Source organism: Nymphaea colorata, chromosome 2 (genome assembly GCF_008831285.2).
Source record: "Nymphaea colorata isolate Beijing-Zhang1983 chromosome 2, ASM883128v2, whole genome shotgun sequence".
NCBI lineage: Eukaryota > Viridiplantae > Streptophyta > Magnoliopsida > Nymphaeales > Nymphaeaceae > Nymphaea > Nymphaea colorata.
This window is the reverse complement of record NC_045139.1, coordinates 28,503,612-28,529,600: the sequence shown is the minus strand read 5'-3', so window position 1 is coordinate 28,529,600 and position 25,989 is coordinate 28,503,612. Positions and strand designations below refer to the sequence as shown.

The window sequence follows — 25,989 nt, the reverse complement described above, 5'->3', positions numbered from 1 at the left end:
CGATTGTCTTTCTGTCCTTCGCTTCAGCCTACAGCGGGAGATTCGGCGTCCGGGGCGAGCTTGGGCATCTGGCGGCAGGGACTGGCCGTGCCGTGGATGGCACCAGCGTTTAGCTTCGCCAGCGAAGTAATATGTTTTTTTATTTTTTCATTTGGCTGCTTTTAGGGTTGCTGTAATTTTTTTTTTCCCTTTCCTATTTTGCATATGCCCTCGTCGCCAGCGGCTTGCTTTTCGTATCCCCCTTGTTGGTTGATGTTTCTTTCTTCTGCCGCTTTTGCAAATCTGCTTTGGTTTTTTTCCTTCAAAAATCAAAATCTTTCATCTACCGTTTTCAGACATGTTCGTTAATTTTTTTATAAGTTATGCAGCTCATGATTGTTGCTGTTATATGCTATTAATAACTTAATTGTTATATGCTATTATATGATGTTAATAATTTAACAGCTTATTTGCTTCTTCAAAAATCAAAATCTTTCGACTCCATCGTATGTAGTTTCCCCTTTATAGCATATGACTTACTGCCGCTGCTGCATTCTCCATCGTTTGTAGTTTTCCCCTTTTTCGCAGCTTATGATTGTTGCTAATGCTGTCATATGCAGCATATGCTAGTTGCTCTGCTATATGTTGTAATAACTTCATTGCTATGCCTTGCCCTTCAACTTAAACTCTTAAAGTCTTAAATTTTATTTTTGAAATTAAGAATATATAATTATTACCGTACCGCCTTAACAAGATTGGAGAAAAGGCTGTAACCATACCCGCTTCCCCATACTCAAAAAACGCTGTAACCGTACTCGCTTCCCTATACCTGTACCAGCATTATAAACTATTGTTAATGTTCATTTGTGGCAGCTTTTCTTAGCAACAGATTTTTTTTTTTTGGGGTCATTCAATAACGTCTGGCACGACACTGTAGAACTCCCCAAAGAAACACGGGGCAAGTTTTGGATCCTGAATGGCAGAGTTTGAGACACGATAACCGAAGTATCTCAAGCATGCCTTTAACCGAGAATATATTCTTTGAATCTTATGCACAAACATTACGTTTTCCTAGCCAAAAAATAAATACATACAGTCTCGTACACGTGGAAAATTTACATCTCAAAACGGTCTCATGATTGGCTATGTAAACTATTTACATGGCTGTGGAACGTCGAAACTTTTGCACACTGGGCATGGCCTATGCCCAAGTGATTTGTCCAGGCAAGTCAGGTGCAATGTACATAATGACATGATGGCAAGCTCCTGGCAGTTTTTCCTACTTGAACATCTTGATATATTTATCTGGAGAAGTTGAAAGTGGGAAAGGAAAAAGGCAGGAAAGAACTATTTAGTATTCACATGACTATGCTGATATTTTATACTTCACAAGAGAACATGGAAAAGCAAACCTGCTTTGTCTCCCTTATAAAAGAACCCTCACACGTCCTGCCTGCATACTGGGCATGACCCGTGCCTGATGAGCCATTTGTCCACGCATGACAAGTGGAATGTGTGCCGACATGATGGCAAGCTCCGAGCAATCTCTCCTAGCTGAATATCCTAATCATATTCATCGAAAAAACTTAAACCTGAGAAGTCCATTAAGTCTCCAAGGAAAAGACACCCACGATTTCAGAAAGTGTGAACATGTTCGAGCATGTGTTTGTATTGCAGAATTCCTAATACTACCAGCATGTCGTGGTCGTTTCAAATTTGGCATGCATCTGATTCTTACGTTATTTTCAGACCAAAGTTAGCATGTGACATCTAAAATGACCGTGTCCCGCTAAAAGAAGCCCATAAACTTAATTTTGTGCAACGGTCAAACCTGGAGACAGATAGCGCAGCACATGTTTTCGCTGGAACCATCTTCATTGTCATCATCTGAAATTACATGCCAAGGAAGCTTTTTCAATGAATCTCCAGACAAGCCTTTGCACGTGACTTCTCCGAACACATCATACATCTCATCGTAGCTCATATCAGCAATATTCAACTGTTTCATCCACACATTCTTCAATGTCAAAAATTTACTAGGAAAAGTGAGCTACAGCAGCAACAATTAATTTCAATACGCACTCAAACAGCTCAGTACGCACTCAAACAGCTCAGAAAACTGGCTGATTTCTACACACAGAATGGAACGGAGTCAATTCTCAAACAAGTACAAAACTATTCCTACTTGCAAGCTCACATTTACTTGTTCCAAATTCCTAAAGTAGCTCGTAGCTCTCCTTTTATTATATAAACATGAACTTGAAAGTAATCACAAAAGCACATTAACAAAAATTTGGAAGGTTATCGTACATTAACTTGGATTACTAGATAAAGACTATCAATCAAACCAATAAGATTCACTCTGTACCAATATACATTATATCAGGTATATGGATGGATAGAGATGCAGTGTGATGCACATGAAGGCGACTAGCTATGAACTTACGGTGTTGGTGAGGAATAATTAGGACAAATGTCAAAATGTTCTTGATACTTGATCTCATTTTGATGGGCATAGCGAGTTCTTATAAGATACAAAACAAAAACAAGCTTCCAAGAACTGCTTTTCATATTTATAAATAAACAGTCCTCGTTGGAAACAGACCTATTCATGCTACAATGAAGTGACAATCTCATGTAACAATACATTTTAGGATTAGGGAATAGAACAGCTTTGGATCCAAGTGTGACATCTGATGAGCAGTCAATCACATATCATTGATGTGAAACACAAAGAAAAGGACAGGATCTTAGAAGGTTGTAAAAAACCTGCCATCGATATGCAGTGAACATCGCAGGGGCGAATTGTTCCTGTACAAACCTTCCATGAAGGAGCTCCTCAATAAATTCGGCCTGGAAAATACAAGACAAGGGACTGATCAAAAATACAGATTAGAAGAGCAAAAAAGTCTATATTTTTTGAGAACTGGATAATTGGTATGCAAATAAACTCTGATATAGAATACGAAATGCTTATCAAATAAGTTCTCCAAATTAGGCTGTATACTATCACAATGTCACAGGATAAAGAAGGTAGTCAGATGCCAGACGGTTAAAGGTCATTCTGTTCCTACCCAAAAAGCCTTGGAATGTAATCACATGGAATGCACCTCTACATTTAACATCCGAAACCAAGGGCATAGTGTTTTGTCATGGGCAGTTGCACGAAAGTGAACACGTATGAAGCTAGCACTTCTCTGCAATAAAAGCTACTCCTACAGTGTGAAAACTTGCACACAGCCAAATTAGTGTCCATTTACAGCAAGAGCAGTCAACTAATATACAGTCAGAAACTGAATTCTCATGACATGGGTTCCAATAATGAGAGAAAAGAAACGGGAAGCATGAATAGCCTTTGCCAATTAATACTAGACTACTAGTCCAAATTAGTCAGAAAAATGATCTCCTTAAAGATTTCCATAGGCAAACACTGTATTCCTATGTAACACTGGTACTGCTCGGAAGGAGCAGTACCCGCACGGTACCGGTACGATACCAGTACGGGTATGGGTACGTACTTGGGTACATCTCGGGTACTACGATGACCGTACCGGGTATGGTCAATGTACTCGTGTACGTATCCATCCATTTTCAAACTCGGTCAAAGTTGACAGAGTCCAAAAACGTCCACAGGGTTTATATTTTTAATGTGGTTTACATTTTTTAACGATAAAAGATATCGTAAACGTCAAAAGATAACGAAGAGGAAACATAGAGCCTTCGACGGTTCTACGTTTTCACCCACAACGACGTTTTCATCCACTCCAACGTACCCGACGCTTTCTGCGTTTCACCCACAACAGAGCCGTCAAACACAAGCTCTGTGAAGGAGAGGGAGGGAAAGATGCTATCTTCTTCTCTAGTCTCGCCCTTAACTGTGTGCTCGAATTGACAGCTCCATTAGTTTAGATTGAAGGAGAGGTGCAAATGCAAACCCAGAATCTCTTGTTTCTTCTCCGGTGGAAACACCAACAAACAAGTATGATCTCTGAGTTGTACCCTCCTGCTACCCGTCTCCCTCTTTGATTTATTTTTTGTCTCTCCAGTTTGTCTCTCTCTACCCGCTGCCCATCGTTGAATTCTGGTGGCTATTGTTGATCTTCATAGCTCTGGCACGTTGATTTTACCTTTTTTGGGTGTGCGGAATTCCTATCTTGAGCCTTTTGTTTTGGCCTGTTTACTTGATGTTGGTGGGTTAGCAGATGTTTTGCTTCATTCCTGGGCTAATATTCTTCTAGTTGGTCTCTGGCTTTGGTTTGTGGCAGTTCAAAATGAATGGTGACCTTGTTTAGAGTGTATAAGTAATAATCGCTATGAACTGGAAACTAAAACGGTAAAACAACTGATACATGAATGAAATGGACTTTGCGTTACAGGAAAACCATGAATACTACCTAACTTTGCTTGTCATATGAAGTCCTAAGGGGGGTCTTAAGCGAAAATTCGGCGTTACTTCCCTACTTTGTTTAGTAGTATCTATAAATTTTGGATCCTAATTTATGAATATGCTATTCTGTTTGTAAGTTATATATATATATATATAGAGTGTGTGTGTGTGTGTGTACGGCCATACCCCCGCACCCATTTTTTTTCAAAATGGTCTATACGTGTACCCACACCGGCACCCGTATCAGCACCTATACCTGTACCTATGTAACATAGTTGTATTCCAATTTGGCATTCCTAAACACTGACGCACTTAGGCTTTAGTTTCTCAGCTTGGAAAATGTCCATTGTCTGGACAGCTGGCTCAAGTGCCCAACATCTACAAGACCCAATATCTAACACAACTGTCACCAATTCAAGCCTGCAAAAGAAGAATGTGAATATCAGTGATTGTTAAAACTTGAAAGCATTCGGTGAGGCCTAGATGACGAGCAGCACCTAGAGGTTAGGCGCATTAAGCAGTACGTAGAAAAGGAAAAGATATATAAACTAATAAAAATGCAATATTAGATGTTTTAAGAATTGTTAAAATAACATAAATGTGTTAAGTAAATACATGCACACAACCACATTATCACTTTTTTTCCATAATAACAACTTGAATTAGAACAAGGCTTGTATTAATTAGTTTTTATGAACATATTAAGATGCTCATATTTTGTCCCTAATTTAAGTGGCCAAGTGTTAGGCGTGAAGTTAGTGGGTTGGGAAAGTCTGTTATTGGGTCCGTAAAGTCGGGTCAGCAGAGGCAGGATCTGCCCTGCGTGGAGTCAGTTTAGGAACTGGGTCGGGTGGATGGTAGGTTTCAATAACCCACCCATGTAATAGGATTGCAGTATATAAGGTCGTTAAGGGAGTTATCCCTAATTACCAAGAGAATTACCAATTTTAAGGTGTGAAGGCTGGGCTTTCGCAAAAGCAGCAATTGCCCTCTATTAGTTCAAGGCTAACACTGGTATCAGAGCTATGGCTAACAAGGGAAAGTGACTTCAAAGGACGTAATGGCTCACAGAGAGCGTATGGAGGAGACTATGGAGCTGATGACCCAAAGACTGAACGCAGTTGAGCGCTAGAACCAGGAAGCAAAAGCTAGGATGCAGGCGTTCATGGCAAATCAGCATGCTCTGGCGGTGAAGATTGTTAGAATTTATAATGTAAGTATACATACATGTTTTGATATCTACTATCATATATCTTAAACTCCTAGCAGTTTGATGTATGATTTGTATATATAAATATATGTGTGTATACATAGGACTTCTTGTATTTATTTTTCTTTATTTTTTCTTTATTTTTCGTGCATTTTTCTGAATTTTTTTCCTTTTTTTATTTTACAAAGGAAATAGCTGTTGGGAGTTCCCAACGGCAGCCATTTCCTGTCCCTCCTTTCTTCTTTATTTCTTGTATAAATAGGGCACTTGGGACCCTTATTATTATATGGCTTTTTAGCCTCTTTTTGTATACTTTTGTCAAGATTAATACATTCTTCTTCTCCTCAAGATTGAGGTTCTTTGTGTGTGCTATTTATTGAAGTTATTGGAAGCTTCAAGAGAAACGTCTTGACAAATTTGGGCCTGATTTATATGGTATCAGAGCCACGTTTTAGCTCTTCGTCTTGCTGTCCTTCAAGGTTTGAAGTTTTCAACACGTGTTCTTTCTTTGGAGCTGTGAAGCACTCCAAGTGTTCGATATATTGCTAACTGCGATTTGACTCAAGGAGGTGCTGTTTTTTCTCCTTTTGTTGGCTCTTGGAAATTACTTCCTGAAGATTTAAAGTGATCTACGTGACGGGATTGAGCACATCTTATCAAGCTTCCGTGGCTGCCAAAGTTGTGACTGTTTTCCTAGTAATATCTTCCCTCGTGGCAGCAAGCTCTTCATATTTTTGGAGCTACCCTCTTGCTGTTTTGTGGTGGCTGATTTCGTGGATTTTTCACCAACGTTGAGAGCTGTTTTGACACTACTCTTGTGGCTACATCAACTTCATCTTACAACGTACACATTATGGATGATAGAACTTCTACTCCTCTCCCTAAACTTACTTCATCAAATTATGTTTCTTGGGCAAAAACTATGGAACATTTCATTAGAAGTAAAGGTTTATGGGGACTTGTTGATGGTTCTAAAAGTGAACCACAATTAGTCCTAACCAAAACCATAGATGGAAAAGCCCAAGAACTAGATGAAGTAGAAAAAGATAAGGTCATAAATGAATATGAAAGAAAATGAGAAGAGTAGAAGATAGGACATCACAAGATTATCACATGGATTATTGCTTGTGTCGATACTCCTACTATGGGCCAAATAGCAAAGCATAATTTTGCTCATGAAGCTCCTCAAGAAAACCCACACTATGAAAGATGTAGCTTACATGTGTAATCTTCAAATGAAGATTGCAAGTCTCCAACAAGGAGATAAGTCTCTTAAAGAGTATGTTGGAGAAATGGAACAATTATGGGATGAACTTGCCTTATTTGAACCCGAATGATATGATCCAAGAGACATTAGAGTAAGGGAAAAACAAATCCAAAGAGAAAAATTTTATAAATTCATTCTTGGTCTTAGACCGGAATATGATGGAGTCAAAACTTCCTTGCTCCATAGACATAAAGTGTCATCTATGAATGAAACTATAGCGGAGCTTCAAATGGAAAAAAATCGACTCAATTTTTCTAAAGAAAAGAGTGAAAGTGTTCTTGCTACCTCAAGACCCGGCGCTCATATGAGAACTTATTGGCCTCCTCACTTTAATCGAAATTATGAGGGTAAAGGCAACAAGAAGATTATATGTTTTCATTGTCAAGAAGAAGGACATACTAAACCTAGATGTCTTAAATTGAGGAAATTTGATAGAAAGACAAGTATGGCTGGGACAATGTACGAAGAAAGCAATCGATTTGACATAGACAAGCTTGTAAGTGCTCTCCAACCAAAGCTTATTGATGCTCTTCAACCACTTTTCAAAGGAGGAGGGGCTTCTCCAACTTCTGGAGCAACGGTGGCATCTACATCATCAAGTAAGTACTCTTGGATACTTGATTCCGGAGCTTCATTTCATATGACCCCTTGTAGTTCACTACTTACCGAATGCACTAAGGAAGAATCATGCCCTTTTGTTAAAACCGCCGATGGAACTCCTTTTGAAATCAAATATGTTGGGAATATTGATCAAAATTTTAATTCAAAATTTTTCAAAATACCAAAAGTTAAATTTATTCCCAAACTTAACTTAAATCTCTTGTCGGTTTCTCAAATAACCAATCATGGATGTGATATTATCTTCTCACAAAATAAATTTTTGATACAGGACCATCTTTCCAAGAGGACGTTTGGGGAAGGTTCTAGGAAAAATGATCTCTACTATGTGGATTATTTGGATCTTTCCAACCCTACTTGCAATGTAGTCAAGAAAAGTGACATTCAAATTTGGCATCAAAGACTTGGGCATTCAAGTGTAGAAAAAATGTCTTGTATCCCTTTTTTGGAAGATAAATGTAAAGAAATGATCTCTTGTGATGATTGTATTAAAGCCAAAATTAAGGCTTTACTTTTTAGAAATAGAAATGTTGTTGCAAAAGCACCCTTTAAATTAGTGCATTCGGATGTATGGGGACCCGCTCCTATTATGTCTAAAAGTGGTTTGCTTTATTATGTCATTTTTGTGGATGATTACTCTCGATATGCTTGGGTTTACTTTCTTAAACGCAAATCAGACGTATTTATGAATTTCAAAAACTTTTACGACATGATCAAAACACAATTTGTTGCAAACCTTAAAACTTTTAGAAGTGATTCCGGGGGAGAATTCATTTTCAATGAATTTGAAGAATTCCTAAAGGAAAAGGGAATTATACACCAAAAATCTTGTCCCAAAACCCCCAACAAAATAGAGTCGCCGAAAGAAAACATAGACATATTCTTGAAACAACAAGAGCTCTTCTCATATCAAAAAATGTTCCAAAAAATTTTTGGGTTGAAGCAATTCTAACATCAATCTATTTGATTAATAGAATGCCCTCTAAAGTTTTAGAAAACATTTCCCCCTTTCAAAAAGTTTTTAATTTGGAGCCAACTTATAAAAGATTTAAAGTCTTTGGTTGCAAATGTTACATTCTAAATGGCAAAAATGACAAACTTTCATCTAAGGCTATTCAATGTGTCTTTATTGGCTATTCCGAAACTCAAAAAGGATATAGATGCTATGATATTGAAAAAGATAAGGTGTATGTTTCAAGAAATGTGATATTTTTAGAAGAAGAAAATGACTTTAATGAAAATAAATCCAAGCATGAAGATGATTATTCTTTCTTATGGATAAATGATGATGAAGATAATGATGATGATGATGTTTTGCATTCTTCATATGATAATGCTTTAAATGAGGTTGATAGCACTTCTTTTGCTAGGCCACCAAGAGAAGTTATAGTCTATAGGAGAAGGTCTCAACAAAACACCCAAGATCCTCAACTTACTCTTAGGAGTCTCAAAGAGATATTCATCCACCTCAAAAATTTGCCTCCTATGAGTCTTTTTCCCCAAAACATAGGGCATGCTTATTAGCTATTCACTCCTTTGATGAACCTTCATCCTATCTCAAAGTCAAAACTAACCCACATTGGACTGAAGCCATGAACAATGAACTTAAAGCCCTTGAAGACAATAAAACTTGGGACATTGTTTCTCTTCCCATCGGAAAAAAGACAATAGGGTGTAAGTGGGTATATAAAGTCAAGACTAGAAGTGATGGGTCACTTGAAAGGTATAAAGCTAGACTTGTTGCTAAAGGATATGCTCAAGAATATGACATAGACTACAAGGAAACCTTTGCTCCTGTTGCTAGAATGACATCTGTCATAACCCTAATGGCCGTTGCCGCCATCAAGCAATGGACCATATATCAATTGGATGTCAAAAATGCTTTTTTGAATGGTTACTTAAATGAGGAGGTTTACATGGACTCACCCCCTGGACTTGATTTACCTAAAGGCAAAGTTCTTTATCTTAGAAAGGCACTGTATGGTTTGAAACAAGCTCCAAAAGCTTGGTTTGATTTGTTTAGCAATGTTATGTTTAAACAAGGTTTTAAATCATGTTTTTCTGACACTGCTATGTTTGTTAAAAATACTGCTATAGGTACAATTGTGTTGTTTTTATATGTAGATGATATGATTATTACAGGTAACAATGCCAACGGAATTATGCAGGTAAAGGCTTTCCTTAAAATGAATTTGAAATGACTGATTTGGGTAAACTAACATAGTTTCTTGGTATTGAAGTTGCTTATAGTAGGAGAGGATACTTCCTCTCACAAATGAAGTTTGCCAATAACATTATAAGCAGATCAGGAATTACTGATGACAAGATAGTGGACACTCCTGAAGCTTTAGGAGTAAAGATGAAGATTGATGATGGAGAAATATTAGAAAATCCCACCCCCTTTCATCAATTGGTGGGCGCTCTCACATATTTATCCATCACAAGGCCTGACATATCACATGTTGTACATGTCATAAGTCAGTTTCAACAAAGACCCACTTCTGTACACATGGGGGCTGCATTGAGGATTGTTCGATATGTCAAACACACTATCACTAAGGGACTTTTTCTATCCTCATCATCAAACTTGAATATGATTGCCTATACTGACGCTGATTAGGGTGGAGATCCTAATAATAGGCATTCCACCATTGGTTTTTGTGTTTTTATAGGTGACTCTCTCATTTCTTGGAGATGCAAAAAACAACATAAAGTCTCTCCATCTTCAACCGAAGCTGAGTATCGTGCCATGGCTACCACCACGATGGAGATTGTATGGTTGAAAAGCTTATTGAAGGACATTGGAATTGACCTCAATGAAGCCACCAAGCTCTGCTGCGACAATAAAAGTGTCATCTACATTGCTAGCAATCATACTTTTCATGAAAGGACAAAACATATTGAAATGGATTGCCACTATGTGAGAGAGGAATATCTTAGCAGAACAATTGATCTATCTTTTGTCCCTTCTGAATATCAACTTGGAGATTTCTTCACCAAACCACTTGCTTCGGCAAGATTTCAGTTTCTTCTTGGCAAACTTTCGGTGACTACACAGTAAGTTTGAGGGGGGGTGTTAGAATTTATAATGTAAGTATACATACATGTTTTGATATCTACTATCATATATCTTAAACTCCTAGCAGTTTGATGTATGATTTGTATATATAAATATATGTGTGTATACATAGGACTTCTTGTATTTATTTTTCTTTATTTTTTGTGCATTTTTCTGAATTTTTTTCCTTTTTTTATTTTACAAAGGAAATAGCTGTTGGGAGTTGCCAACGGCTAGATTTCTAGCCGTTGGGAGCTCCAACAGCCATTTCCTCTCCCTCCTTTCTTCTTTATTTCTTGTATAAATAGGGCACTTGGGACCCTTATTATTATATGGCTTTTTAGCCTCTTTTTGTATACTTTTGTCAAGATTAATACATTCTTCTTCTCCTCAAGTTTGAGGTTCTTTGTGTGTGCTATTTATTGAAGTTATTGGAAGCTTCAAGAGTGTTTCTCTTGAAGCATTTGTCTTGACAAGTTTGGGCCTGATTTACATGGTCGAGGGACATGCTGTTGCAGGATAAAGGCACAGGATCACCGATCACCAAGAGAACTGAAACCGCCAGCGGTGAGTTCCAACCCCCTCTTTCTTTTCCTCCTTCTCCTCCTCCTCCTCCTCCACCATCATCAGGGGGACCAACAGAACCCGATGTCTCTGGCAGGAACAGGCATCCTGGAAGCAGGCCCGTCTGGGTTTTCCGCTTTTTCTAGGAGATGATCCCTTGAGTTGGATCTTCAAGGCTGAACAGTTTTTTGAGTCCACGAGCTTTCCGGTGACCAAAGAGTTGGGCATGCAGCCATCCACTTTGACGGACCAGCTATATGCTGGTTCCTATGGCTCTTGTCGCAGCAGGGTAAGCTGGGATGGACGGAATTGATCGATGCCACGAAGTCACGCTTCGGACCGTCAGCATTCCTCGACTATAACGTTGAGTTGTCAAAGATTAGACAGCGAGGATCAATTTTGGATTATCAGGAGCACTTCGAGGAACTCAGCAACATGGTCAGGGGTTGGTCGATCAAAGCGTTATTAGTGGGAGCCTTCATAGGGGGATTGAAAGATGAAATTAGGATCGAGGTGCACGCAGCCAAGCCTCGCTCTCTCCCAGTTTGTTTTGAGGTCGCGCGAATGGTGAAAGAAAAACATCGTAGGTTCTGTGCCTTCAACACAATTGGGAACACAACGGACAGGAATATGAAGCCACCAGGATTGCGGCCAGAGCCTCCATCTCCACCAACGTTTAACATGAAACCTAGTCCAACATCGAAACAAGTAATCAAAAGACTGACGCCAGAACAAATCAAAGATAAATGAGGCAGGGGAATGTGTTTCAATAGCGACCAAACCTTGCTACATCATACCTATAGGAAATTACATATGTACTTGGTCAACGAAGAGGAACAGCTGCCAGTGGAAGATGAGGTTGCTGCGTTGGAAGAACAGACGATAGGAGAAACATCAAGCGACTTACAACCTGAAATCTCACTCCACACCTTGGTGGGGGATGAGGTGCCTCAACTAATGCGCGTGGAAGGGCTCCTAAGAAGACGCAGGGTAAGTATCATGGTTGATACAGGCTCTACCCATAATTTCATATCGGAGAAATCAGCAAAAACCTTGGGCTGCATGGTGGAACAACAACCGACTTTCAACATGTAGTCAGCAATGGAAGCACACTGAGATGTAAAGACAGATGCTCCCAAGAGACATTGGACATTCAAGGCCACAAATTTTTGGTGGAGCTGTTCACGCTAGCTATGGCAGGCGTAGACCTAGTGTTGGGAATCCATTGGCAGCACAATCTGGGAGAGGTGGTATAGGACTTCGTAGGGATGCAGATGCACTTCTGTCGGACAGGAGGAGATAGGCTGACTGTTACGGCAGCAGCGAAGAAACCAACGGCAGAGCAGTCTGCTGCCAAACTAAAAAAAGGGGAAATGGCGTCTGTCATGCTGTTGCTGTCTGGAGAACAAGCCCCAGCACAAGCAAGGGGAGGCCAGCATGCACAAGGAGCAATTGAACAAAGGAAGATGGCGGCATTGTTGGAGAGTTCAGCAAGGTTTTTGAAGCACCACATGGTCTACCGTCGACAAGGGCATTTGATCATACTCGAGTTGCAGCTAGGGGCGACGCCCGTGAAACTGCATCCTTATTGACACAGCCATTTCCAGAGAGAGGCCTTGAGAGGATGGCGCCACAGATGCTGGCTGAGGGCATCATCCAACCCAGCCATAGCCCTTTTGCCTTACCTGCGCTGCTGGTCAAGAAGAATGATGGGAGCTGGAGGTTTGGCGTGGATTACCACTCTCTCAATGCATTAACGATTAAAAGTCGCTATCCCATCTCTATCATTGAGGACCTGCTAGACAAATTGCATGGTGCGATTACTTTTGGAAATTAGATTTGAGGGCAGGATACCATCAAATCCGAGTAACGACTACTGACGTGTCCAAAACAACATTCTGAACCACTAAGGGCTATATGAGTTCAAAGTCATGCCGTTTGGCCTGACAAATGCACCAGTCACCTTCCAATCATTAATGAACAATCATTAATGAACGATGTATTTCAACCATTTCTTCGTTGGTTTGTTTTAGTTTTTTTTTTAGTTTTTTTTTATGATATACTTGTCTATAGTGCAAGCGAAGAAGAGCACCTACAGCACTTGAGGCTGGTGCTGTCCACCCTGCAGCAGAACCAACTGCATGCGAAGTTATCTAAATGCGTCTTCGGAACAGAACAACTCTCGTATCTAGGGCACGTGATCAGCCAAGGCGTGGTCAAAATGGAGGCTGACAAAGTAGAGGCGGTGAGAGGATGGCGACCTCCACAGACGATCAAGGAGTTACGTTCCTTCTTGGGACTGGCAGGGTATTACTGCAAGTTCGTGCAAGGTTACAGCTGATTGCGGCACCATCGGTGGAGCTGACAAAGAAAGACAGATTCAGGTGGGGCGCATCATAGGAGGAGGATTTTAAGAAACTGAAACAAGCTATTACATCGGCCCCAGTTCTAAGGATGCCCCATTTCCAAACTCTTTTATTAGTAGAGGTTGACGATTCCGACCATGGCGTAGGCGCAATCCTCAGTCAAAAGGGTCTCCTTGCCGACATTTAAGACCAAGTCGGCCTACAAACGGGAACTAATAGCTATTGTGCTGGCGGTAGTGAAATGGAAGCAATATCTGATGGGCCAACGGCTTAGGGTGATGACTGATCAAAAACAGTCTCAAATACTCCCCGCAGCAGCAGTCTTTATCCCCGTCCTTACAGCATTGTATTATGAAACTCATGGCCTTTGATTTTGAAACATAGTTTACGAAAGGGAAGGAAAACCAGGTGGCCGACGAGCTGTCTCGAGCAGGGAATCATCTAACTAAATCCTTAATGACCTTGTCCAGGTGCAGGTGGGAAAAAATTCGACAGTTGCATAAGAGCCCAGCCTCAGTTCAGACTATTAAGGAGCAGCTTGACAGCAACACAACGAGGAGGTATGGTTATTCATGGCATGAGCCATATTTGTATTACCCGGGCAGGGTATTTATACCCCCTCAATCCGACTTGATTCCAACATTACTAGAGCACTTCCATAACTCTCCAGCAGGTGGACATGAGGGCATGGAGAGGACGTACAGACAGGTGAGGACTCTTTTTATTGGTCGGGCATGAAGGGGATGACCGTGTATGGGACCCTCCCACCTGACCTAAGGAGGTATCAGCTAGGTACAGCAAGGAAAGAACAAGTGGACGTGCAGCTCAAATGCAGGGTCCCAGTCCTCAAGGATTTAAAACATCATTTGACAACAGCTAGAAATAGGATGGTGATCCAATACAATAGGAAGCACAGGGATTTACAACTGCAAATAGGGGATTGGGTCTTCCTTCGACGCCCTCCCCATGGACTGGGTCCACCACTTAAAAAGGGGACTGCTAAACTAGCACCAAGGTTCGTTGGCCCCTATCAAATCAAAAGGAGAATAGGGATAGTGGCTTATGAATTAAACTTACCAGAAGGGAGTTTGATTCACCCTGTGTTCCACGTTTCCAAGCTAAAGCTTGCTTCAGTCCTCCCATAATAGACGAAAGAAATGAAGCCCCCATATCATCTGAGCCAGCAGGGTTGTATCCTTACCAAAGGCTGGGCACGCGTAAGGTGAGCCAGGGAAAACATCTTCATACCGAATGGCTCATTGAATGGAATACTTATGAGGATCTACCAGCCACTTGGGAGCCCGCAGAGGAGATACAAATTCGATTCCCTGAGTTCACACCTTGAGGACAATGTGTAATTGTAAGGGGGGAGTGTTGTTAGGCGTGAAGTTAGTGGGTCGGGAAAGCCTGTTATTGGGTCCATAGAGTCGGGTCAGCAGAGGTAGGATCTGCCCTGCATGGAGTCAGTTTAGGAACTGGGTCGGGTGGATGGTAGGTCCCAATAACCCACCCCATGTTATAGGATCAAAGTATATAAGGTCATTAAGGGAGTTAACCCTAATTACCAAGATAATTACCAATTTTAAGGTGTGAAGGCTGGGCTTTCCCAAGAGCAGTGTGCGTGAGTAATTGCCCTCTGCTAGTTCAAGGCTAACACCAAGATACATAGGGAAGTTGACAGATGACCAAACATTTAAACACTTAAACACGGTTGCCAAAAAAGTTGCCACAAGAGCATTAGCAATAGTTTATGGTACTTTCAGCTACTGATCTTTAATTTGTAGCCTTCCGGCAACATCCAGCATCCAGCTCCTCCTATGCATGGTGGTTAGATGAGCCTAGAGCCTAGGCACTAGGCAAGGCTAGGCATGTAACCTATAACTATCAATTTACAACAATAAAATAATCATAGTTCAAGATAACACAAACACATTAAACATTTCATTACATGATAATAAACCTGAAAAAAGTTTAAAAGATCAAATTCAATGAAGTTAAAAATGAAGATTACAGCTAACTAATACAAAAAAAAAATTAGGATATAAGATATACATGTAAGTAACAATGCTTTTCAATGTTATAAAACAGACAAAATCTTATCATTTCCTAAATGCCAATTGCTATCTCTTATTTTAATCCCTAAACTAAGATCCTATAACAAAACATAAAATTAATAATCTAATTAAAAGGAAAAAAAAAAGAGGTCAAATAAATCCTGAATATAATCAATGTTCATGTTAGCATTGCTTGACAAAAAACTGACACATAATGATTAATGACTAACAAGAGAACATATTAAGAAGATAATATACATATCATGCAAAACAGAGTTGGAAACCAAAATATCCATAGCACAATAGTACATGAACCATAACTGTAATTATAAGTGCACATGCACATCTACATACTGCTAATGCAAAATTAAATGGAACAACAAAAAGGGTGAAAAACAAACTGGAAAAAAACAGAAGAAGAATGTCCAAGGCCTATGTGAGCATAGGCACAAGCCCACGTGAGCCCTTAGCAACATAGGCTTTTGTGCACCTTCACCGCAGCGGTTAAAGTACAACCTGGTAGAAAACCACCCAAAGCACTATTGTAATTACTTGGCTAGCCTTCACACCCAAGCCCAAGCATATGCTCCCTTTTCTGGATAATAGGACCACCTATCCTGCTGTTGATTCTAGGTGCATCATTGAATTTGCATTCCATATGCAAGCGAATATACAAGCTCCCCTTCTTTTAGATATTCAAGGTTCAATGGTCATTTACGTGTAAATGCAATTTCTTACATAAGCTTAAAACCCACTGCAGTATCCTCATGCCCTTTGAATATTTATTGAGAAAACATAATGCTCAAACTGTTTAACACCAAATGATGCATAAGAACTTGATACTGCCTGCACATGCAAACACACAGGGATGCTCGTAGTAGTATTCTCGTGTCCTTTCATCATTTATCAAGAAAACTTCATATTCAAACTGTTTAACACCAAATGGTGCATAACGAACTTGATTGATACCATGCAAATGAACAGGGACAGAAACGAGCTCACATATGCATGTACCTATGTCACATGAATACGGGTGTCGGTACAGGTGTTGTTTCAGGCATGATGCACCAAGCCCACACACGTACCTGCATCCATGTCAACACAGGTACTTGGCCTTTTTAGCCATACCCATGTTTCATAGGCATGTACACAGTAGTTTACTAGTGAACACAGAAGTTACCAGAACATATGCATGTCAATAGTGGAGGCAAGATAGATGCATATAATCTCAAAATCAAAGGAAATTACATGCAGGAAAAAAAGAGATCCAAAACTTATATTGGACTCACTAGCTTCTCTTTTTGAAGGGCTAATCTAGTACAAGCACAGAACTACCAATTTGAGAAGTGTACCATATAAAAGTCCGTAAATTTAACAAATATTACAAACTTATATGCCTAGTAGCAGTTTCTTCATTACATTTCTCATAACTTCTATGGAGGACTTGACACATGCAAGCATAGAGATGATGAATACACACAGAGAATATACACAAAGATACCTAGCAAGAAAGGAAATTTATCAGATAGACACAAAGGAAACCAACAAATCTATGTATGACCTAGCAACCTAATAGCCATTCTCTGACTCATAGAGACTAGTCAGACCTAGTTGGCTGACTCATCTATGCATCATGGCCCTACAGACACGTGTGTGGCCTAATCAGCTGGTCACAGACTAGGCCGACTAGTTGCTTAGGTTGAGAACACAACACCTAGTACTCGAGCACAAGCCTTCCATGTAACAGGAGGATAAAAAAGAATCAGAGCATCTAGTAAACAACATTTCAAGTACCAAAATCCACAATAAATAAAAGACAAGGCATGATCCAATTTGCTAACCATTGATGATGAATTTCGGGAGCCAGATTGCTCTGAATACCAGTAAGCACGTGAAGCCTCCAAAACTTCAATGGAAAGAACAGCTCCAGCAACTGCCCCTAGTCCAGCCCCACGTAGAATTCCGCTATCAGATGCTCGGCCAGCCAATGCACCAGTTAAGGCTCCCGTGAATGCTCCAGCTACTCAAGCAGAAGAAAATTATTCCCACACATAACAATACACCATTAATGTTAACAACTACTGTGCAAATCATTATGTGGTTTGGCTGGTCATGTCTTGACTGATAAGTTCTATTGATTAGATATGTTTATTATCGGACCCAGTTATCATATATGTCCCAGAATAAAGAGCATAAGATTAAGTGAGTACCAAAATTGTAGTCACCGTATCTCCGTCTTTCCATAGAAAGCCCTTTGACAACTTAATCCAAGGGTTCAGATTTCCACCTTTTCAAAATCAGGTGGTTACCACCTTCTTCTCTTCTCTTTTAGAAGAAAATGGTGATTTGAGCCCTTCAATGGCCTCATACAAGGGTTCCACATTCTCACTAATTAGGACCTCTCTCTCTCTCTCTCTCTCTCTCTCTCTCTCTCTCTCTCTCTATATATATATATATATATATATATATATATTAAAGCGAGAGCTTGAGATGCATCCGTTCAAAAACTTTCAGAATCAAGTTAATAATATGGGAAACCCTCTTCCCTAGCAAGAAGGGAGACAAAAGATCCATGTCAGTGTAGCTGTATTTACTATGTCACGTTGGGAAACAATAAACACTTTCCATCTCCGTTGAAGTGAAAGCTGACTTGGTTGGTCGATGTATGGGATATACCTGAAAAGGCAGTGCCACAAGTTTTTGCTACAGTTGTCCTAATCAAGCCAAGACTTTATGCTTTGCTTTGCGCGTTATACTTTTGTATTTTGCCCAATCCCAGCATAGAGCTTTGCTTTCGGTTCTTCAGACGTCCAGACCACTTCGTTGCTTCTGTGCTTGGACATACATAGTCAAATAGAGCCTACAGAAGTCAACCTTTCTAAATGCACACGCTTGACTGTGCAGACATTGATCTGGATCCCCCTTCCCCTTCGGACACCAACTATTTAGTTTATACGAAGAACATAGTTAGATTTGTGAAAAGCTGCTTGAATCTGGCTGAAAAGTCAGAAGGCCAAGTCTAAGCTCTCAATATGTATATCACGTGTGTGCGAGTGTATTCCAGAGAACTGATGCTGGGGGGTTGCCCCGGAATTTATTGACAAAAAATGGGAGAGTATTTACAACAAAAATGGGATCTAAGAGATCCTAACCATTTACAAAATATCCTTGTATGGCCTCCAGTCTGGAGACGGCCGATGCCATACCTTGCAAATAGTGGCACTATCACCTCTTTTAAGAAGATGAAACACCTCGGGAGCAGGGTCATCTCTAATGAAAACCAGATTGTTACACAGTCGACTTGCAACGCCCCTCAAAATCTGTTGTAATGAATCATCTCTGAAGCACTTGCAGCAGCGGCTGAGGAAAAACCCATTATTGCAAATGACTTTGATGTTGCCCGCATTCCTATCAATTTCCTGGACAGCTAGAAGACTTTGCTGAAGAACCCAAGCTTCATCAGTGGCTCTGGCTGCATCACTCCAGCAGGCGATACCAAAGATATAGCGCCCACTACTCTCCCTAACAAGAGCAGCCACATCCCTGCTATCCTTGTTTTGGCAAACTGCAATGTGAATATTATGGGAAGTTCGATGTTCCCACCTCCAACCTCCCCAAGGGAGCCCAACCTGTAACCACGTTTGGATAGCTTGTCTATCACCTTGCTTCCAATCTCTAGAGATCATAAAGTCGCTGCAGTAGCTCCATAGCGCCTTACCACTATAGTTCATAGCAGCTTTTTCCCCATGCTTGCAGTTATTGCGCCATTTCCAAATGTGCCAAAGGATTATGTGCAATAGATTCTTCCAGCACTTGAAGAGGACTTTATTTTTAAATTTGCGAGAGGTCCACCATACGAGAGCATCATTAACCGTTAGTGGATGGAAATTACTTTGCCTGAACTTTTTGATAACTAACTCCCACAAGCTTTTAGCTTCTTTGCAATGGAGGAAGACATGGTTGATATCTTCTTGAGCCCTTTTGCAAATATAACATCTGGAGGCAAGGTAAAGTCCATGCTTCTGAGCTCTAGCATCAACATGAAGGCGACCTTCAACTGCCAGGTAGGTCGTCCATGCAGCACGGGAGGGGCTCCAACATTCCAAATGGCATTCCTCCACTACTGAGTGGGACTAATATCTCGCAGCATGTCCCAAATATGATGTCTTGAAAGCGGCTGGGAACTGCAGTCTACCCATTCAAGTGTATCCTGTCGACCATCCTCAAGCATGGGGAGGTGAATGGGAATGCTCATAGATTCAAGGAACATGTGGACATAGGTTTCCTGTTCGGCAAACAACTCCTTAATAGTGCAGTTCATGGTATCCTGAATTAGTGGCCAACTAGTAGGTGAAATCATATTGGAGATGATGACACACCATTCCACCGGTCACGCCAAAATTTGACTCTAGAGCCATTGTTGACTCTCCAATGAACTTGAGATTCAATTAACTGTCAACATTTGATCACCCGCTTCCATAAGCTAGATTCGCTCCCACTGAGTTTGTACTGCCACAGACTCTTTTTGGTTAGATACTTGGCCCTGACGAGATCGACCTAGAGTGAGTCCTGCGTGATAGCTTTGACCCCGAGAAAACAGAAATTAGCCCTATTGATATCCTCCATGCGTCGAAGCCCTACTCCACCCACAAAGAGCATTCCAACTAATAAGGTGTGCCCCTTTGAGCTCCAGATCATCACCCCAAATGAAACCCGAACACAACTTTTCGATTTGTTGGCATGTGGACAGAGGAATCCACAAGACCATCATCCAATAGCTAGGGATAGATGTCAGAACATGTTTAACCAAGCAGAGTCTTCCGACATAAGAAAGCAGCTTCTGCTTCCAGCCTGCCAATTTCTGATTAACTTTCATGACTATGTGCTGACATTGGCTCTCTGTGATGGCCTAGTATTGAAGAGGCAGACCCAGATGCATAACTGGCAAAAAACCTCTTTTCCCGCCCGTGATAGCACATAGTCGGCTGCACTCGAAATCAGAAAGATTAAAGAAGTACACTGAGGTCTTGTTGGGATTAACTTTGAGTCCCGAACAAGCCTCAAACTCGAGGAAACAATCTTTAAGGCCTAGAAAGAATTTTTTCCTGCCTTCAATGAAAACAAGGGCATCATCAGCATAGAAGGAGGAATGAATAGAGCTAAGAGCGCTAACCTTTGGGCCACGGATCTTACCCAAATGCAGATAAGCCAACATGCTACGATTAAGAATTTCCATCATAACGATGAACAAATAGGGGGACAGGGGGTCTCCTTGCCGTAACCCCCTCGTCGTGAAGAACCAAGATCCTTCCTTACCGTTAATGAGCAGTGCAGAGGACACAGTAAAAACAACAGTCATAATACGCTTAGTCCAATTGGAGCAAAAGCCTAACAGTTTAAGGCTGTTCTCCAAGAACCGCCAATTCACTCTGTCATATGCCTTGCTAAGGTCGATCTTAACGCACGCAGCTTTAGCCTTACTGTGAGCAAGTGAATGAACCACCTCTTGACTAAGTAAAAAACTGTCCTGGATGCTGTGTCCCATCAAAAAAGCCGCCTGATTCCGATGAAGAATGCGACTCAATATGGGTCTCATGCGTAAAACCATAATATGGGTGAGGAATTTAAGAATGCTATTGCAAAGAGATATAGGCCGAAACTTGTCCATAGTGCAAGCACCCTCTTCTTTGGGAAGAAGAACGATGTGTGTTTTGTTGATCCCTTTAACCATGAGCCCGGACCGGAAAAACTCTTTAACTGCGAGGCTCACGTCGGGCCCAATGATGGACCAGTATGATTGATAAAAGCGATTGTTGAAACCGTCTGGTCCAGCAGCTGAATCCTTATTCACCCTTAATACTGCCCAATGTATTTCCTCATCACGAATAGGACTCACTAAAAGCTCATTTTCTTCTGCAGTCACCCTCAGACCTATACAATCATTTGAAGGAAGGAGCCCCGAACCCGCATTGTCAGTCAACAGGTCTTTGAAATAAGTGGTGCAGGACGCAAAAATATCATCCATGTCAAAGATAACCCTCTCTCCATCCATGATAGTGCGGATATGGTTTCTCCGTTGTCTGCCTTTAGCCATAACATGAAAAAATTTTGAATTAGAATCGCCCTCCCTCATCCACCTCACACGACCCTTTTGCCTCAGTCGCTCCTCATCCATCTTGATGAGCTTAATGAGAGTGAGGCGAAGCTTAATCTCACGAGAGGATGCAGACAAATCGCCCCTATCCATAAGGTTCTGGGCCACTCCTACCTGCACTCTGAGTCTCTCAATAATTCTGACCAGATCATTGGGGCCTTGCTTAGATCACTCCCGAAGCTTATCTCTAACAAGTTGAAGTTTAGAAACAAGCCTAACCATGGGGCAGCCAGCGACATGATGGGGCCAACAATCTGCAATAAGTTTGGTGCATTGAGGAAATTGTTCCCAGTAATTAAAGTAACGGAAGACCGATTTGCCACAAGTGAAGATATGGTTTCTCTCAGCTGCCATAACAATAGGACTATGGTCAAAAGAAGTGCGAGGAAGAATCCGAAGACTGAAATTCCATTCCCGGCAGTCCCACCAGTCATGGGAGACAAAGCAATGATCAATCAAACTTTGCACATAAGCAGGCCCCTCTTTCTTGTTAGACCAAGAAAACTTACTGTTGGGGTCATGAATTTCCACAAACTGGTTGGAGGCAATAAAATTATTGAAAAGAATGCATGGCCAAAAAGCTGGGGGTCTTCCAGTTTTCTACGACATCTCCCTCACCGAATTGAAGTCACCTAAGCATACGTTGGGCTTACATAAGCTAGAAAGCTCCTCATTGAGCTCAGCATATTGGAACCTACGGATACGGAAATCCGGATTGAGGTACACCCCTAAAACAGAGAAAATTCTGCCAGAACTTAGGTGCTTCACCTCGATAGAAATCCAATGAGCATGCACTTTAGATGTTTGGACCTGCATCTTGTCAGCATCCCACAAAAGCCAAATCCGGACCCATTGGCCATTAAGATGTATGTTGGAAACAGAGAGGTATCTGCTAAACTTCAAACTGAGTTTTGTCAAAACAGTCTCATTCAATTTTGTGTCAATGAGAACTGCAATATCTGGGTGAGCAAGCTGAAAAATTAACTGGAGGTCACGCTGGGCAGTCACACCGGCCAGCCCGCGAGCATTCCAAGCGACCTCATTGCATCCCAGCAAGAGCGCTACTCTCCCTACTACACCCCACCAGCTCTCCGTTGATAGGGTTGTTATCCTTAGCATTCAATTGGATTTTCTTCTCTTCTTTGTATAAAGGTAAACTCATATCCTTATCACCCGGATCTTCAGAAGCTGGGGAGGCCCTGGCTTCAGTTGCACTGAAGCTAGAGTGATCTGTGGACTGAGGAAGGATCAAGCTTGCGTCAGAGCAAGAGGCATATAGATCAGCGAGGAGCTTCTCTGACTGTGTGTGGTTGTTGGGTCTCTTTTTATGAGTTGGTAGATTTGCTTTTCAGCTGGCGTTTCTTCTCCATTGGAGCTTTTCGATAAGACACCAAAACATCGACTGGGAGATCATGTGTCTCATCAATAGCCATAGAGTCGGCACTCTGCTGGCCTTGAAGGATACTTGCACTAGTCGCCCCTTTTGTTATGGCAGGATTCGCCTCTTTACTACAAACCCTGTTATGTCCCACCACTTCCGGACAGGTCTCATTGGCCTGCATAGATTTCCTCCTCGTGCCCTCAGGGATAGGAGCAGAGCTAGTCCCTCCCTCCTCAACATTAACACCCTCCTCCCTCCCAGGCACACTATGAAGTGCTGAAAATCCGTTCGCCTGATTAGCTGGACCAGCCGATTTGTTCAGGGAAAAGGAACGGCGTTTGGGGATTTTAACAGCCATCCAAGCCTTCCCATCTTCTACATCAACCGTATATGTACTGGGGGACTGCTTCAAATCATCACAAGCAAAGGTGAAGTGGGATGTCGCACCACATTTACGACAGTCTCACCTTTGACTCATACTCAATACTTTGCACCAGGGCGACCCCTTCATCAAACGAGACCTTGACTTCATTCACTGGATGAAAACCCAGCGGAACCTCGAGGAGCACACGCGCAAAACCCAGACTAGCAACCTCCTTTGTGAAAGCATTGGCTTCGACGAACGTCGCTCCCATCATTCTGGCTAGCCAATGAAATATACCATTCCTCCAAAGCTCAGGCGGCAAATCAGGAAGGTGCACCCAAATGCGGACTCTACTGGATGATTCCAATTTCAACGGCATACCAGGTCTCCATCGATCAGCAACTAGAACCCGCCCCCCAACTTTCCAGTGACTAGAAGCAAGAATCATTTGCAAATCAGCCTCATTTGAGGCCCTTACCAGGAACAACCCTTTACCTACGGATGAAAACTTGATCGGGCAAAGTCCAACCCACAGAGCACGAAGGGAAGAAAACAGAAAACCATAGTCTAACCTGTTGCTGGAGCGACCACCTGAAAGTGTTGCAATAGCTGTAAATCGGAAAGGGGCTTTGAGCTGCTCGTGCGCTGATTTGGGGACGAACAACACCTTATTGCCGTCCACCTCTCGGATTTCAACTTCATTCAGATATTCTTCATCATGGAACTTTTCCCCTTCAACGATGGACGCCCAAGAGGGCCCCTTAGGTGCAGACGCCTCTCTGTTCAGCGCAGCTGGTTGCACGACACCATCTCCTCCTTCTTCCATAACGCTGCAGATCATCTGTGCATCTGCTTCCATTTCCGAACCGTCCCACTATGCCGGCCAACCGGCCGGCCACCAGAGGAACACCGGCTGGACACCAGGGGAGGACGAACCTCGGAGTCTCTCTCTCCTAGGGCAGGCCTCTTTATGGTCACAAATATTCATGGAATATAACCAATGAAAGCATGAGCATTTGTGTCAATTCATCCCTCTCACCTATGTAACATATGGTTATAGAAACATACAGACTTACAAAAAAAAGCCAACTCAAAATGGTCACAAATATTCATTTTTAAGATATATATAGAGAGAGAGAGACAGAGAGAATTCCCGGATTTCTCCATCCAGGTATGGATAGAGAAATTTGTCGGTCTCTCATAGCACAGTGGCCGATGGTGTGCATCTGGTACTAGTGTGTATAATCACATCCACCTGATGTATTATATCGGGCAGCTGTGATTGGACGGAGATCTAGATGGCTGGAGGATTTCACTTCCTCTATATAAAATAAAACAGAAAAATAAGAAAAACCAACCATTCATAGCCTATTTGGAAGACACCCGCAAACCCAGATATACCGTGGTTTGGCGGCAAAACTTGGATAGACGAAGGCACCCCAACCAGGAGCTTTTACAAGATACCCAAATTGATTTTGTAAATTCAAAAAGCTGCCCGCCCCAGCTTTTCAGAATGAGAACTCAATTTGTTAGAATGATTTCAAATTTTTTATTTTTCTCTCCCATTAAGTCACTAATTTTTCACAAAACTTGCTTACTATCTCAAAACAAACTAAGTTACGTAAACTAAAAATAGGTTTTCTATTATCATAGGAACAAACGTCTTATGGTTTTCAGTTTTCACACGCTTTTACATTGCTGAGTTCTCTAAAAACCTAGTTTCAGCCAAACGGGAATTGCATTTAACAATACACGCGTGTTAAAAAAAGATACAATTGTGCTGCTCCATGGCTTTTAATCACCGGGAACAATCGGTGTTGCATTCAAGAAACTAGATTCTAAAATTTAACGACTTATGTTACATATAAGAAAAACAGGGGTTCGGAATAAAATGCAATGGAGAGATGGGAGACGGAACAAGTAAGAGTAAAGCAAGTACCTACTGCGAACATTCCGGTGAGGGCTCCCGAGAAAGCACTGACGATGAGATTGGGGATGGAAAAGCGCAAACCGCTGCCTCCGAAATGCAGGACGGAGGGAACGCTGGCCGGGTTCTGCTGCCTCAAGGAACCGCAAGCAGCACACGTCCTTGAATTGATTAAATTACCGAATGTACATGATTCACACAGCCAGCAATCCCCAGCGCCACCACCGCTATCCATCTCCAAAGCCCCCAGAGATTCGAAATACTAGATGATCGAACAATTCATGCAATTCCAGCGGATAAAAATTGACCAAGAAATAGTAACACCCAAAAAGAAGAGAGGAAGAACACCCGGACCCCTAGGCGATTGTCGGTGAGCTACAAAACAGGATAAGGAGTAAAGGCGTCCACGCTGGAACACCTTCCCGGTTCACCATCAGAACAGGAGAAAGGACGGAGAGGAGAAGGGAAAAAGAAAAAGGGAAAATGATGAAATGAAAGTAAAAGGAAACCAATTTTGCTTAGTTTTAAAGACCTTCCTCGTTGACGGCCCTTTGGTTTCTGATTCCATGGCGTTGAGACACCGTCTTGTGTTGCGCTTCCACGTTTCCTTTTCCTTCTTTTTATGGCTGTCCTTCCATCGCACGTTTGGACATTTATGAA

At 41.6% G+C, this 25,989-nt stretch overlaps 1 protein-coding gene across 8 annotated transcripts; it reads right to left on the bottom strand.

Annotated features, from left to right (window-relative positions):
* Window positions 1–976: 976 nt before the first annotated feature.
* LOC116246820 (NEP1-interacting protein-like 2) lies at window positions 977–25,952 on the bottom strand. 8 transcript variants are annotated; one of them, XM_031618698.2, is made up of 7 exons: window positions 25,862–25,952; window positions 25,342–25,738; window positions 17,345–17,523; window positions 2,749–2,832; window positions 1,811–1,978; window positions 1,392–1,542; window positions 977–1,284 (listed from the first exon to the last, which is right to left on the bottom strand). In XM_031618698.2, the coding sequence occupies exons 2-6, from the start codon at window positions 25,562–25,564 to the stop codon at window positions 1,420–1,422; spliced, it is 777 nt and encodes a 258-aa protein (XP_031474558.1). In that variant the 5' UTR covers window positions 25,565–25,738; window positions 25,862–25,952; the 3' UTR covers window positions 977–1,284; window positions 1,392–1,419. The 8 variants fall into 8 exon arrangements, with proteins under 8 accessions (XP_031474558.1, XP_049931816.1, XP_031474552.2 ...); XM_050075859.1 differs by lacking the exon at window positions 25,862–25,952 and adding an exon at window positions 23,975–24,368 and having other exon boundaries at window positions 25,342–25,462; XM_031618692.2 differs by lacking the exon at window positions 25,862–25,952 and adding an exon at window positions 23,975–24,368 and having other exon boundaries at window positions 25,346–25,461.
* Between the last annotated feature and the right edge of the window lie 37 nt (window positions 25,953–25,989).

What these genes read in the sequence shown, in the direction of transcription:
- LOC116246820 (XM_031618693.2), bottom strand. Translation starts at nt 21,750, where the DNA reads ATGGATAGGGGCGATTTGTCTGCATCCTCTCGTGAGATTAAGCTTCGC.